Source organism: Kogia breviceps, chromosome 12 (assembly GCF_026419965.1).
Source record: "Kogia breviceps isolate mKogBre1 chromosome 12, mKogBre1 haplotype 1, whole genome shotgun sequence".
Lineage (NCBI taxonomy): Eukaryota > Metazoa > Chordata > Mammalia > Artiodactyla > Physeteridae > Kogia > Kogia breviceps.
Window position 1 is genome coordinate 81380607 of NC_081321.1, and position 14986 is coordinate 81395592.

The 14986-nt window shown below is 44.4% G+C and overlaps 1 protein-coding gene across 4 annotated transcripts in view; it reads right to left on the reverse strand.

Annotated features, from left to right (window-relative positions):
• Nucleotides 1-276: 276 nt before the first annotated feature.
• Nucleotides 277-14986, reverse strand: part of ANKS1B (ankyrin repeat and sterile alpha motif domain containing 1B) — a 1077938-nt gene continuing 1063228 nt past the window's right edge. For all 4 annotated transcript variants that reach the window (XM_067009945.1, XM_067009946.1, XM_067009948.1 and 1 more), the window contains 2 exons: nt 5557-5724; nt 277-2143 (listed from right to left, as the gene is read on the reverse strand). In XM_067009945.1, the coding sequence (XP_066866046.1) occupies nt 2033-2143; nt 5557-5724 (279 nt within the window). In that variant the 3' untranslated portion in view covers nt 277-2032. The remainder of the gene's footprint in view (nt 2144-5556; nt 5725-14986) is intronic.

The following is a 14986-nucleotide window of genomic DNA, read 5'->3' on the forward strand; positions in this document are numbered from 1 at the left end:
CCTATAAAAGTAATGCAGTTTGGCAGTCCTTCCTCTTTTACCAATTTCTGTTTTGGTAATTCTTCCTTACAGTCCACTTTAACATTAAAGACGATGGGGGCTTTATGGCTGAAATTCAAGCTTTAAAGGCCTGGCTGAACTTGGAAATGAGCAAATTTTCTCAATTTTGCCAAATGAAAAAAATCCCTTTAGCTATGGATGCTGAAAAGGCCGGGCCTTTGGTTCTATCCTAAATGGAAGTGGGAAGGTGCTCACAGAATGATGCCAAGCACCAGCAGCTGTACAGTTTCCATTTTATTTTGTGTGTTTTTTATAGGATATAAATAATGACAAAAATTACAAAATTTATAACTGGAAGCCCAAGCATATTTACATGTTTCCTTTTCAGCAAAGCTACTATTTACTTTGCTCCTATACAGTTTCTTTTTGGTACCATATTTTAGGGTTATTTTACTCTCAATTTACTACATACATATCAACAGTGAATAGGCAAAATATATACAAGGAACTGTTCAGTTCAAGTAATTTAATATTGTATTAAAATTCTCCAACACTGAACTAAAACCATATACATTTGTCAGTTTGAAATAAAATTTAGTTGTCTTTCTTTAAAACTCACCAACTGATGAATGTAACTGATAATCTCAGGTTTAAAATAATATTGGTTAATTTAAAAAAAATTAAGACAATCCCACAATTTATCAATATTTCTTATTATAATGAACTCCAAAATGATTCACAATGATTGGTTAGAACAATATACATTAAAATGTTATTTTTTCTATAATGATATTGGTACTGTTTATATAATTTGATTCTACATAAATATACATTATGGTATCATACAAATACTCCACAGAGACATTAAAAAAATTAAAATACCTTAATGAAATGTAAGTAAATTTTATTTAATCAAAGAGTAAGCAAACATTTATTTATTTTATTTCAAGAAAAGAGTTTTATTACTTTGGAATCTCTGTTTTTTTTTTGTATTTGTGTTTTTCTAGAAAAAAAAAATTTTTTTTTTGCAATAGAATTTTATTAACATCTTTCTCAAACAAACAAGGTTTCCATGGCAGAAATCTTGACAGCAGGAGCCCTAGATTTTTTAACATGTTTTTTAAAACAGTGAAGTTTAAAAAAAAAAAAAAAATCTTTGCAGGCTTATGGCTGTGTCAGCACTTTTCGGTAAGATGCCAGCCTGCTTGCCCAAATCTCCTGCTCTAGTGAGCGTCTCTAGTATAGTACCTTGCAACGCTCAAGCCAGTCCTCTTGGTAGTAGCAGTAGAAATTTAGTTATTTGAAATGAAAGCAAAACATCCCTCACAACTAACCTAGTTTTCTTATCCATGTGTTAGTGAAACATTCTTTTAATAAAAATACTTAATACAAGACACATTTTTCTGTGCATAATAAATTCCTCTGTTTTAAATCATTAAGTTTTTGAATCAATCCATAGATGTAAAGGTTTTCTTTATCTGACATAGTTGCTTACATATAAAATCCACAAATATAGAAATTGGGAAATAGGATTTCCTGGCAATCGGGTACTTTTTGTCCTTTTGCATGAACCGATACTCAGTGAGATAATGATTTTACAGATGCTTTCTGGGGGTAGTTCTGTTCTCATTCTACCTTGAAAACTGCTGACAGTGAAAAATAAACTTAAGATTTTTATACTTTTAGGCAGTAGTAGAGATCCCCTGTATTTTTTTTTCTTAAGGTATTATCCCCAAATACAGCAAAGCAAGTGCTGGGGCAAAGTCACGAGAAATACCTCGGGTGGTAGCAGGGAGGGGAGTCGGGAGAGTGAGCCACAAATCTCAACTCATTTCTCTCAGGGGTTACGGCTGGAAAGTCTTGGTTGCACTTTCTGTCACTGGTGCAGAAAGAACGTCCCCAGGAATGGCCAGTGGCCTTTCGCCCGTGACAAGGCCACACAAACAGCAGTCTTCCTCCTGCGCTGGGTGGAAAGCCTGCTCCGGGACTGCTCGGCGTGCAAGGCACCGCGAGGACGGGAGGACGGTGAGTATCAGAAAATCGTGGTCTCATACTTGGTATTTATTCCCCTCTTGGCTTCTTGTCCCGGCTCCACAATCCACGGCAGATTGGCCAGAGTCTTTTGCTCAGATGGGTCTATCTGCTTTAAAACAGAAAGGCTGATGCCCGTTATACGGTACCTGCCTGGGGTTGCACGCATGTATCCTAACGCTGCCTGGAAACCAGCACTGTGCTCTGGCAGGACCTCAGGATGTTGTGGGGGTGAGAGTCATCTGTTCGTTCTTCTGATACACATTTACTGCAAGGCACTGGGTGTCGGGGGGGGGACGGTGAGTGAGACACGGCCCTTGCTCTGGAAGGCACACAGGTGGGGAGCAGACATAGGAATACTTTACTGCGAAGTGAGATTTGAGGGGGAAGAGGGTGCTCTGTGGGCACCCAGGAAGGCCACTGACCCCATTTCGGAAGCCATGGGGGCTTCCTAGAGAAGGTGAACCAGGCTATGTCCTGCCTGCCTCTCCAGCCTCCAGTGATTTCCATTAGTCAGAATAAACCCAGAGTCCTCGAGGTGACCCACGGTGGCCCTGTCCGCCTGCCTTTCTACGCTCCAGCCACACCGGCCTCCCTGCTGCTCCCTGTACACCAAGCCCCAGCCCAGAGCCTCTGTGCTCATCACCTTTCTGCCTGAATACTCTCCAGACATCTGCCTGCTTTACACCCTAATGTCAATCAGGGTGCAGTTCAAACATCACCTCCTCACCAGTTTACCCCCAACCAAAATAGCACCTCAACTTTTCTGCTCTCCTCTACTGCTCTATTCTTTATAATCCTTTTGCCACATACATCATGTTTTTGTTCATCCTCCACTACAACGTATGCTTATGAAGGTGGGATTCTGTCCGTTCTGTTTACTCCTGTTTCGCTCAAACTCAGAAAAGCTCCCGGCAACCCACTAAACAGTAGGCGCCCAATAAATACTTGACATTATTTAAAAATTAATTAAGGTAATGTCTAAACAGAGAGCTGGAGGAGAAGCAAGAGTTTCCTGGTAAAGGCAGGGGGTTTGGGGCAGCATGTGCAAGGTCCCCGAGGTTAGGGAGAGAGGCCGTCTGAGGGCTTGCAGTCAGGTCGCCGAGGGGGACCCGGCTGGGAGACACTGAGGGTGAAGAGGTGAGTGGGTCCAGGTCAGGGTGAGCTTTGAACCACACTGAGCTGTAAAATGTCAACACCATTTTAGCCCCTGCGTGTACAAGGTTAAACAGGCCCTTTCTGGGTAAGGCTTGAGTTCTGAGCTCTCACGGGGGGGCCTGGGGCAGTTCTCCACCAGATTGCTGCCTCTTTCTGTGGTGTTTCCATGTCTGCCCCTGGCCACCTGCTCTGCTCAGGAAACTGGGGCAAGGGAGCTGCCCGAAGAGTGCGGGGTCTGTGCCCGTCGGCCACCTGCAATTTGTATCTCCACAAGGCTGTGAGGAGGACTCCACATGTCTAATCATGGGCTGTTTCTCAAAAATAAACTACTGGGGCCGAGGGAAATGGAACACAGACACCTGTTGAGGGGGATGGGATCTTGGGGCAGTTAAAGGACAGCAGTATGATTCACTGTATGTTTCATATTTTTCAGTGAAGGCCTCTGAATATTCTGAGCTCTTACGGCACACACCCTTTGTGCTCATCTGGAAGAAGTCTGTGGGGACCAGACAAGTCAGATGGAGGTCCCTGCCACGAACAGATTCATGCAGACCACACGGGAATGAATACGGTAGGCTAAGAGCTAATCCCCCAAATGTTCTGAAAATTCCTGGACATTTAACTTTCTTTTCTTGTGGGATAAGATAGACCATAAACAGGATAAGCCAGGAGAAGCCTCTTTGTGTAGCTGGGCCCTGGACGACAAGCCAGACTCAGCCATGTAGAAACAAGGGGGAGACAAAGCCAGGTGGAGGGAACAGGGGGCACAGAGGCCTTAGGTGGGAGTGAGCTTTGTTTCCAGGAAGAGGAAGGCCTGAGTGTCAGAGGGGAGTGTGGTGGGAAATTGGGGCAGTGATACCATGATCCGATCTATGTTTTAAGGAGGTCACCCTGGTTGCCGGGTGGAGGAGGGGAGTTTTTAGGAGACATATGGGAGTATTTTGGAGATGACTGGTGGTGACGGCTTGGATGGGAAGAGTGACAGAGGAAATGGAGAGGAGTGGATGGATCTGAGAGATGTTTTAGGGGCTGAACAGATAGAATCTGCTTGTGGGGTGGACACAGGTGTGAGGAAGACAGAAATCAAGGGTGTTTTCTAGATTTATGGCTTAAGCAACATGGTGAATGGTTATGCCGTTTACTGAGCTGGGAGAGACAGAGAGAAGCAACTTTGCGGAGAGATGGAGAATTCTGTTCTGAACACACTAAGTTTCAGATGTGTGCTAAGCCTCGAAGGAGAAATGAGGGAGAAATTGAACCTGTAAGTGAACCTGGGAGTGCTTCAGGATTGGGAGCCCGCAGGGCTGGGAGGTGCTGAGGCGGGAGGACTGGGGGTCAGAAGGAAAGTCAGGGGACGCGTGCAGTTACTGGTGACGATCAGCGATGAGGGAGTGAACGGTGAGGTGGGGAAAGAGGTTGGAGAGGTGGGCTGTGCAGGAGCAGAGGGGCCCGGCGTGGGCAGGATCATCCCCAGGGATGCTGAAGTTGCCAAGAATGGAGACAGGAGTAGAGGCCAAAGAGAAGATGGTGAGCAAGAAGGGTGGTGCCTCTGTAAACATTAAAAACCCTACAATTCCCCACGACTCTGGGGACAGGGCTCGGCGGGGAGGAGGAGAGTCACAGGCGGAAGGATACGTGGGCTGAGTGATGCCTCTGAGGGTGCCTGCTGCCCTGAGTCCCAGAGTTTCTAGGATGCCATACGGCAGCAGAAACCAGACAGGAGGCTTCCAGCTTCTGGGTATTGCTACCACCAGAGGAGGCCGCTTTGAAGTCATGAAAGTCTGTTAGGACAGGATGTGTGCGGAGCGTGTGGGAGGGAAGGGGGGAAATTTCTGGAGGGAGGCAGATGCCGGGGAGGAGGGGCGGTACCTTCTGAACAGACCCCACTCTGCAGGAAGCCTGTGCCTAGGCCTCCTTGTCAGGCCCGCGTACAGCCTGCGCCTCCAGCCTCCTCTAGCTGCGTACCAGGGATGCCCTCCCCGTGAGCCTCTGTCACCCTCTCTGCTGCCCTGCGGCTTGTGAGAGGCTTGCCCCCTAGAGGGGTGGCAGCCGGGGCCTCAGGGATCCTTTTTCCCAAGATCGCCTGGACCTTGAGGAAAGACTCCCCCGGGAGGCCAGCAGCGCCCAGTCCCCTCACAGGCTGCTGCAAGGGACAAAAGAAGTGGAATTTCCTTGGGAGCCTCCAAGTTCAGGCAGATGGTCCCCAAGACTTTGCAGGAACTGGGCTGAGAGGACAGACACGTGCCAGGATGAGGCCGAGGGAAGGACCAGAAGGGCAGGCCCTGGATTCTCGCCAGCCCCCATGGCACCAAGGATCCCTCCGCTCCACTTCAAGGTTTTCAGAACATCTGTGTCTTTTCTACTTACCACCGACTTGCGAATGCTGACTCGGGGCTTGGGGATGGGCTTGGAGGGCTTGTTTTCAAAGCTTTCTGGAAGCGTGGAGGAATGACCCCCTTTCCTGGCTTGCAGCGCGAGCTGGTAAGCAACTTCAAATGCCTGTCCCAGCGTTAGGATGATCTCGTAGGCTAAATTCTGCAAGAGAAATGAGAAAGCATTTATGACTATCTTCCAGATCAGAACAGAGTGGCTGAGGAACACCGAGGGGGCGAGCCGGCAAGGACCCTGAACTGCTCCACCTGATGTGGCAGAGAGCCAGGGGAAATCTGACAAACAGGACACTCTGGGTCCAATTTAGGGTCTGTACGAGGTATCAGTTACTGATGCGATGCACTTGCTTACAGCCACCTAAGGAGCCTGCACCGGGACCCTGGAGCCCGCTCCATCCGGGGTGGCTGCTTTGCTCCCAGGTCTCGGCAGGGAAGGGGCCCCTCAGCCTGGGAGGAGGATCCCGCACACTCGTTCCTGAGAAGCTGGGGTCTTTTTACCTCCAACATCTGCGATTCAGTGAACATCTCTGAGACAATCAAAATCTAATTTAGGCAGAGGGGAGACGCATTAGTCATGCTGGTGTGGCGTCTCACACAGCAGCGAGCATGCAAACAGAGCCAATTATCCATCTATTTCTTGAGGCGTTTTCTCTCCCTGTTGGTCCAATCCATATTTTATCATCAAATCAGCAAGAGACAGGAGATCCTGTCAGGCTCGAATGCCATGCCAAGCAGTGTCTGGGAGAGAAGTTCTTTCCTTCGGACCTTCAGTCACTCCCCTCAGGACGTCTAGCTTCTCGTCTCCAGATTGGTACTTCATTTCTGCCTTCTCTCCTGAGCACAGTCCCACCCTGTCTGCTGTCACTGAGAAAACAGGACATTGTCTGACCCCACAGAAGCAGGGTCTCGACAAGACCCTGAGGTCACAGCGCATGAAAGAGCTGGATGCCTGTGGGTCACAGAGAACTTTCTTACAACCACTGCACCAGCTGAGAGCCGGCGTGGTCTGTCCCAAGTCTCCATGCTCATGAACGCCCCTAGAAAGTCTATGTGGTTTTTTTCCTCAAAACCACAGAAACTGCTTTTGCTGATGTTTCACCCCTGTTCCCTCCTTCCTAGTCAAGCACACAGAACATCTTAATTCCCATGATTCTGGGGAGATCCGCTGAGGACCGTTCCCACTTGACGAAGATGGAGGGAGATGCGACATGGCTGGCAGGGCTCGTGTGGAAGAGGCCCGCGGGTCTCCAGACGGACCAGATTTCAGATCCTTGCCAGACTGCCAGGGTTTAGGCCCAAGCCCGAGGGGAAACACCTCTGAGTGTGAGAACTTGTCTGACAGAGGCTGTGTCTTCTCCTTTGAGCTACTTGTTAAGAAGCCGTGGCCCCTCGAGACAGACGTGCGCTTACTGGAGACCCAGCCTTGCACAGCCAGCTAAGCACTTCCCGCAAGGAGCTCGGGGCCCGAGTTTGCCTCCAAGCATGCGTCAGACTAAGAAATTACTAACGCACCGACAAGTGACAGTAGAGGGCTGGCGGACAGTTCCGGCCGTGGCTGCGCCAGGAGGGCTGAACCCTCAGTGCCTACGCCGGGCACTCGCGTCACCACGTGTTGCCTGGTGTGCAAAGGGGGCCTGGGGCTTTAGGCTTTGCCTGTCCCCATGAAGTCCGGACTCTTGTCCACAGGTGCTGTGGAGGCAGTGGCTGTCTATCTGTCAGGGATACGTAGCAGATATTCATGCTCTGGGTGGGCAGCTGGACTAAGGGAAAGATGGCAGATGCAGCGGTTCTGTAACGTTGCTTTTTGATGCCGGAACAAAGGTGCTTAATGAGTGTGAATTCCTTTATCGTTAACCTAGAAACAAGTTCCTGAAGGTGAGATTTACTTAAAAGTTCCAGTGTCTTCAAATGGAAAGCCAAAGATGCTCATTTGAGCAGGTGAGATTTTCACAAGATTTTGATGGGAAGGCTAAAGGTTTTTGGAAGCTTCTGGGTTAGAAGCTCTGCCCTCCTTTCATTGTAAAGAAGTTCCTGGTGTTAGGAAACTGCTGATATAAGACACAGAGACCAGACCAGACTGTGAGGTTTCCTGCCAAGCAGCTTTTCCTAGTTTGGCTTGCATTCTTTCTCCATGACGTCTTGCTTTTCGTTTCATGTAGAATGCTGCATTTTAAGAGTTCTTTTATGATCTGTAAAGAGTTGGACATTGTTACCTTTCCTACACTTTCTGTCACCTTGGTGTTTGAAGCTTCAATTCTGGATGCCAGTGGCAGCCCACAAGGAGCAGCTGGTTGCTGATGGGACTTTGCACGCAGAGTCCTGTGTTACCAAAGTACCGGGGCCCTTGAGGGCACAGATCCTCATCAGATGGGACCTGAGGACACACGTTTGAATGGGAAGGAGGGTTTATTTCTCCAGCCTCTCCTTAGTAATATCCCTACTACTTAAAATGGGAGGAGAGTTACTGGGAGAGCACAAGGCACTATAGGAAAGGGCCAAAAATGATACCGTAATCTGATCAGAGAGGCTTAGGTGACAAGCCCTTGCTTCCTCCCTTGAGCCAGGCTTGCTGACCCCAGAGGTGCTGCCTGGCACTGAAGAGCCAGGGACGCTGCTCATAAAGCCTGAAAGCCCACTTAGTTTCTGCTTACAACATATCATCATCTTCACAACTGTGGGAGGCCAGGGCCAGAGACTGTGCCTGGCACACAGTAGGCACACAATCACAATAGAGGCTTGTTTGCTGAGTGAATGAGTGAATATCTAAAGGGCAAGCTGGAGTAATAACACTACTAGTTATCACTATAGGTAGTATGGCTACCATGAAGTGAGGACTTCGCAGATACTAGGCACTGTACCAAGCACTAGATTTATCTCATTTAAGTCTTACCACAATCATCTGTAGTAGAATGTCATTATCCTTATTTTATAGATGAGGAAATTGAGGCTCAGAGAGGTTAAGTAATTTATCTGACATCACAGAGCTAGACCGTTACAGAGCAGTGGTATGAACCAATATTCATGACTCAAAAGTCTGTGTTCTTAAGAACTCTAATTCAAAAAGATACATGCATCCCAATGTTCAAAGCAGCACTATTTACAATACCCAAGACATGGAACATGGAAGCAACCTAAATGTCCATTGACGGATGAATGGATAAAGAAGATGTGGTGTGTGTGTGTGTGTGTGTATAATGGAATATTAGTCATAAAAAAGAATGAAATAATTCCATTTGGAGAAACCTGTATGGACCTAGAGATAATATTAAGTGAAGTAATTCAGAGAAAGACAAGTACCATATGATATCACTTACATGTGGAATCTTAAAAAATGATACAAATGAACTTATTTATAAAACAGAAATAGACTCACAGATATAGAAAACTTAAGGTTACCAAAATGGGGCTTCCCTGGTGGCACAGTGGTTGAGAACCCTCTTGCCAGTGCATGGGACATGCATGGGTTTAAGCCGTGGTCTGGGAAGATCCCACATGCTGCAGAGCAGCTAAGCCCGTGTGTCACAACTACTGAAGCCCACACGCCTAGAGCCTGTGCTCTGCAACAAGAGAAGCCACCTCAATGAGAAGCCCATGCACCACAACGAAGAGTAGCCCCCGCCCGCCACAAGTAAAGAAAGCCTGCACGCAGCAGCAAAGACTCAACACAGCCAAAAATAAACAAATTAATTTAAAAAAATTACCAAAGGGGAAGGGGGGAGGGATAAATTAGGAGTTTGAGATTAACAGGTACACATTACTATAGATAAGACAGAAAAACAAGGTCCTACTATATAGCACAGGGAACTATATTCAACATCTTGTAATAACCTATAATGGAAAAGAATCTGAAAAAGAATATTATACACGTACGTGTGTATGTGTGTGTGTGTGTGTGTGTATATATATATATATATATATATATATATATATATATATATGCCGGTGCCTAGGTTGTTAACTTACTGACTACAAGTGAATCTCAACTTTGTATCAACTCTGCCAATCCACTGTATCTTACATTAAACATTATACTCGAACCAAATATACATATACATATATACACACACATACATATATATATGAAACTGAATCACTGTGCTGAAATCCTGAAGCACTGTACATCAACTATACTTCAAACAAAAAAGTCTCTGTTCTTACCCTCCTGTGTGGGTAGCTTGTCTCCAAGGTGGCAGCCATCACTCTTCCCCTTCCCTCACTCCATGGTATGAGAGGGGTTGTTGAGAGGATGAGTCTGCTCCTCCACCTCCTTGAATCTGGACTGGTTATACTGACTGTCTCAACTAACAGAATGTGCAGAAGTGACATGCTGGCTCTTCTGAGATTACACTGTGAGAGGTCTCACAGCTTCCACCTTGGCCTCATGGAACATTCCCTCTGAGGGGAACCAGCCACATATAAAAAGTCTGACCTCCCTGGGATCACCATGTTGTGAGTATGTCCAAGCTGGCCAGGGGAAGAGGCTGCCTGGAGAGAAACAGCAGTTGCAGCCACCCCAGCCCAGGCTCCAGAAATGAAGCAAAGGAGTGATACTGCACATCTAAGCTCCAGGAGATGCCACACAGAGGACCAAGGCCCCAGACAGATGCCCCAGACAAGCCATCCCAGCATCTGCAGTCATCTGAGTTACCTAGTGGAGGCCCCAGATATTGTGGAGAAGAGCAGAACTGCTGTGCTCTGCCCCAATTCCTGACTCTCAGAATCGTAAACATGATACAGTGGATGTTGTTTTACAGCACTAAGTTTTGGGGTGGTTTGCTAAGTAAGCAGCAATAAATAACCGGAATACCATGCAGTGCTAAGGAAGGCTGGCTGGACCCTCATTCAGGTGGTGGAAGAGGAACCATCTCAATATACACAAATCAATGTGATATACCACATCAACAAAAGAAAAGGTAGAAACCACATGGTCATCTCAATAGATGCAGAAAAAGCATTTGATAAAATTCAACATCCATTTATGATAAAAAACTCTTACAAAAGGGGGTATAGAGGGAACATATCTCAACATAATAAAAGCTATTTATGACAAACCCATGGCCAATATAATACTCAGTGGTGAAAATCTAAAAGCCTTCCTGCTAAAATCTGGAACAAGGATGCCCACTCACACCGCTTCTATTCAACATAGTATTGGAAGTCCTAGCCACAGCAATCAGACAAGAAAAAGAAATAAAAGGTATCCAAATTGGTAGGGAAGAGGTAAAATTGTCCTTATATGCAGATGACATGATACTATATATAGAAAACCCTAAAGATTCCACACAAAAACTACTAGAACAGTAGTAGTACAAATTCAGCAACATAGCAGGATACAGGATTAACATACAGAAATGGGTTGCATTTCTTTAACAGTGAGATGTCAGAAAGGGAATGTAAATAGTCTCTTAAAGTTGCATCAAAAAAGACTTAGGAATAAACCTCACCAAGGAGGTGAAAGACATATGCTGAGAACTACAAAACATTAATAAACGAAATTGAAGATGATTCAAAGAAATGGAAAGACATCCCATGCTCCTGGATTGGAAGAATTAATCTTGTTAAAATGGCCATACTGCCCAAAGCAATCTATAGATTTAATGTGATCCTTATCAAATTACCCATAACATTTTTCACAGAACTAGAACAAATAATCCTAAAATTTATATGGAACCATAAAAGACCCAGAATTGCCAAAACAGGAGGCATAACCCTCCCAACTCTTCAGGCAGTACTACAAAGCTACAGTAATCAAAACGGTGTGATACTGGCACAAAGACATATGGATCAATGAACAGAATAGAGAGCCCAGAAATAAACCCATACACCTACAGTCAATTAATCTTCAAGGAGGCAAGATTATACAATGGGGGAAAGACAGTATCTTCAAGTAGTGTTGGAAAAGTTGGACAACAGCATGCAAATCAATGAAATTAGAGCACACCCTCACATTATACACAAAGACTTAAATATAAGACATGACACCATAAAACTCCTAGAAGAGAACACAGGCAAAACATTCTCTGACATAAATTGTACCAATGTTTTCTTAGGTCAGTCTCCCAAGGCAACAGAAATAAAAGCAAAGATAAACAAATGGGACCCAGTCAAACTTATAAGGTTTTGCACAGCAAAGGAAACCATAAACAAAATAAAAAGATAACCTACAGACTGGGAGAAAATCTTTGCAAATGATGTGACCAATAAGGGCTTAATTTCCAAAATATACAAACTTCTCATACAACTCAAAAACAAAAAAACAACTCAATTGAAAAGTGGGCAGAACACCTAAATAGACATTTCTCCAAAGACAACATACAGGTGGCCAATAGGCATGTGAAAAGATGCTCAAAATCACTAATTATTAAAGAAATGCAAATCAAAACTACAACGAGGTACCACCTGACAGAGGTCAGAATGATCATCATTAAGAAGTCTACAAATAACAATGCTGGAGAGGGTGTGGAGAAAAGGGAACCCTCCTACACTGTTGGTGGGAATGTAAATTGATAAAGCCACTATGGAGAACAGTATGGAGGTTCCTTAAGAAACTAAAAACAGAGCTCCCATATGATCCAGCAGTCCCACTCCTGGGCATATATATGGACAAAACTATAATTCAAAAAGATACATGCACCCCAATGTTTACAGCAACACTATTCACAATAGCCAAGACATGGAAACAACCTAAATGTCCATTGACAGATGAATGGATAAAGATGTGGTACATATATACAATGGAATACTACTCAGCCATAAAAGGAATGAAATAATGCCATTTGTAGAAACATGGATGAACCTAGAGATCTTACTAAGTGAAGTTAAGTCAGAAAGAGAAAGACAAATACCATATGGTATCACTTAAATGTGGAATCTAAAATATAACACAAATGAACCTATCTATGAAACAGAATCACAGACATAGAGAACAGACTGGTGGTTGCCAAGGGGGAAGGGGTTGGGGGAGGGATGGAATGGGAAGTCGCAGTTAGCAGATATAAGCTTTAATATACAGAATGGATAAACAACAAGGTCCTACTGTATAGCACAGAGGACTATATTCAATATTTTATGATAGGGACTTCCCTGGTGGTCCAGTGGGTAAGACTCCACGCTCTCAATGCAGGGGGCCTGGGTTTGATCCCTGGTCAGGGAACGAGACCCCACATGCATGCCACAATTAAGGAGCCTGCCTACCGCAACTAAGACCTGGTGCAACCAAATAAATAAATAATATTTTTTTAAAAAAGAAGCCCACATGCTGCAACAAAGGTCCTGTGTGCTGCAACTAAGACCCGGTGCAGCCAAAATAAATAAATAAATAAATATTAAAAAATATTCTATGATAAACCATAAGGGAAAAAATATATATAAAAAGAATGTGTGTGTGTGTATATATGTATTACTGAATCACTTTGTTGTATAGTAGTAAACACATTGTAAATCAGTTATACTTCAATTTAAAAAACCCTAAAAATAGAGTTGCCACATGATATGATCCAGCAACCCCACTCCTGTGCATGTATCTAGACAAAACTATAATTTGAAAAGATATATGCACCCCTATGTTCATAGCAGCACTATTCACAATAGCCAAGACATGGAAACAACCTAAATTCCATTGACAGATGAATGGATAAAGAAGATGTGGTACATATACATCAATACAATGGAATATTACTCAGACATAAAAAAGAATGTAATAATGCCATTTGCAGCAATATGGATGGACCTAGAGATTATCATACTAAGTGAAGTAAGTCAGAAAGAGAAAAATATATCATTTATATGTGGAATCTATCTGTGAAACAGAAATAGATTCACATAGAGAACAGACCTGTGGTTGCCAAGGGGGAGGGGGGTGGGGGAGGGAAGGATTGGGAGTTTGGGGTTAGCAGATACAAACTATTATATAGAGAATGGATAAACAACAAGGTCCTACTGTATAGCACAGGGAACTATATTCAATATCCTGTGATAAACCATAATGGAAATGAATATGAAAAAGAATATATATATGTATAACTGAATCACTTTGCTGTACAGCAGAAATTAATACAACATTGTAAAGCAACTATACTTCAATAAAATTAACAACAACAACAGCAACAGTACCTAGTCACAGGAGGTCAGAGCCTCCACTCCCAGCCCCGACCTCGGGGAAGGTGGCTGATGCCTGTGACCCGTTTTGGTCACAGTGTCACGGTAAGCACTAAAGAGTCCCTTCACATGCTAGTGCCAGAATGTCCTTTCAAGTTGGCATGGCCACACTCTCATCTCTGGTTGCTACCTTGCTCGGGCATAAATCCAAACTCTTAGCTTTACGTTCACTACCTCTCACCCCTCAAATGCTGTAACCTGGTTGCCTCTGACCCTGGCTCCTTCTGCCCCCACTAGCTTGTTAGAAAATGCCTGCCTTGGCCTTCCCAGCGTGAGTCTCTTTTTGGGACCACGCTTACTATGGCAATTGACATTGAGTATTTTCTACCTTACACAGACCACCAATGAAAGAAGGAAGCCTGTGTGCATGTGTCCTCAGGGCTGGTGTGGGGGGCAGTCACTGGGAAGAGTATGCTCTGAACCTCAGTTATTTTCTGTTTGTTTTAAAATGGGGATAATTACACATGCAGTATCCACCTTACTGGATTATTTTGAGAATCATTCATAATATATCATTTACTGTTTGCCATGTTACACATGGACTATCTCATTTAATCCTAACAGAAACCCTGTGGGAGTTATCATATTAAACAGCTGTGGGGCCATTATCATCCTTGTTTTGCATGTGAGAGAATTAAGCTCAGGAAGGTTAAATAACTTGTTCATGAGGCCAGCACCTGGCTGAGCTGGGATGTGAATCCAGGTGTTCTGAGAGGCTGTGCTCTTGATCACTGTACCTTAGAATTATACTTAAGATAAAAACACTCAACATCACTAATTATTAGAGAAATGCAAATCAAAACTATAATGAGGTATCACCTCATGCTGGTCAGAATGGCCATTATCAAAAAAATCTAGAAACATTAAATGCTGGAAAGGGTGTGGTGAAAAGGGAACCCTCCTGCACTGTTGGTGGGAATGTAAATTGATACAACCACTATGGAAAACCGTATGGAGTTTCCTTAAAAAACTAAAAATAGAACTTCCATATGACCCAGCAATCCCACTACTGGGCAAATACCCTGAGAAGACCATAATTCAAAAAGAGTCATGTACCACAATGTTTATTGCAGCACTATTTACGATAGCCAGGACATGGAACCAACATAAATGTCCATTGACAGATGAATCGATAAAGAAGATGTGGCACATATATACAATGGAATATTACTGAGCCTAAAAAAACGAAATTGAGTTATTTGTAGTGAGGTGGATGGACCTAAAATCTGTCATACAGAGTGAAGTAAGTC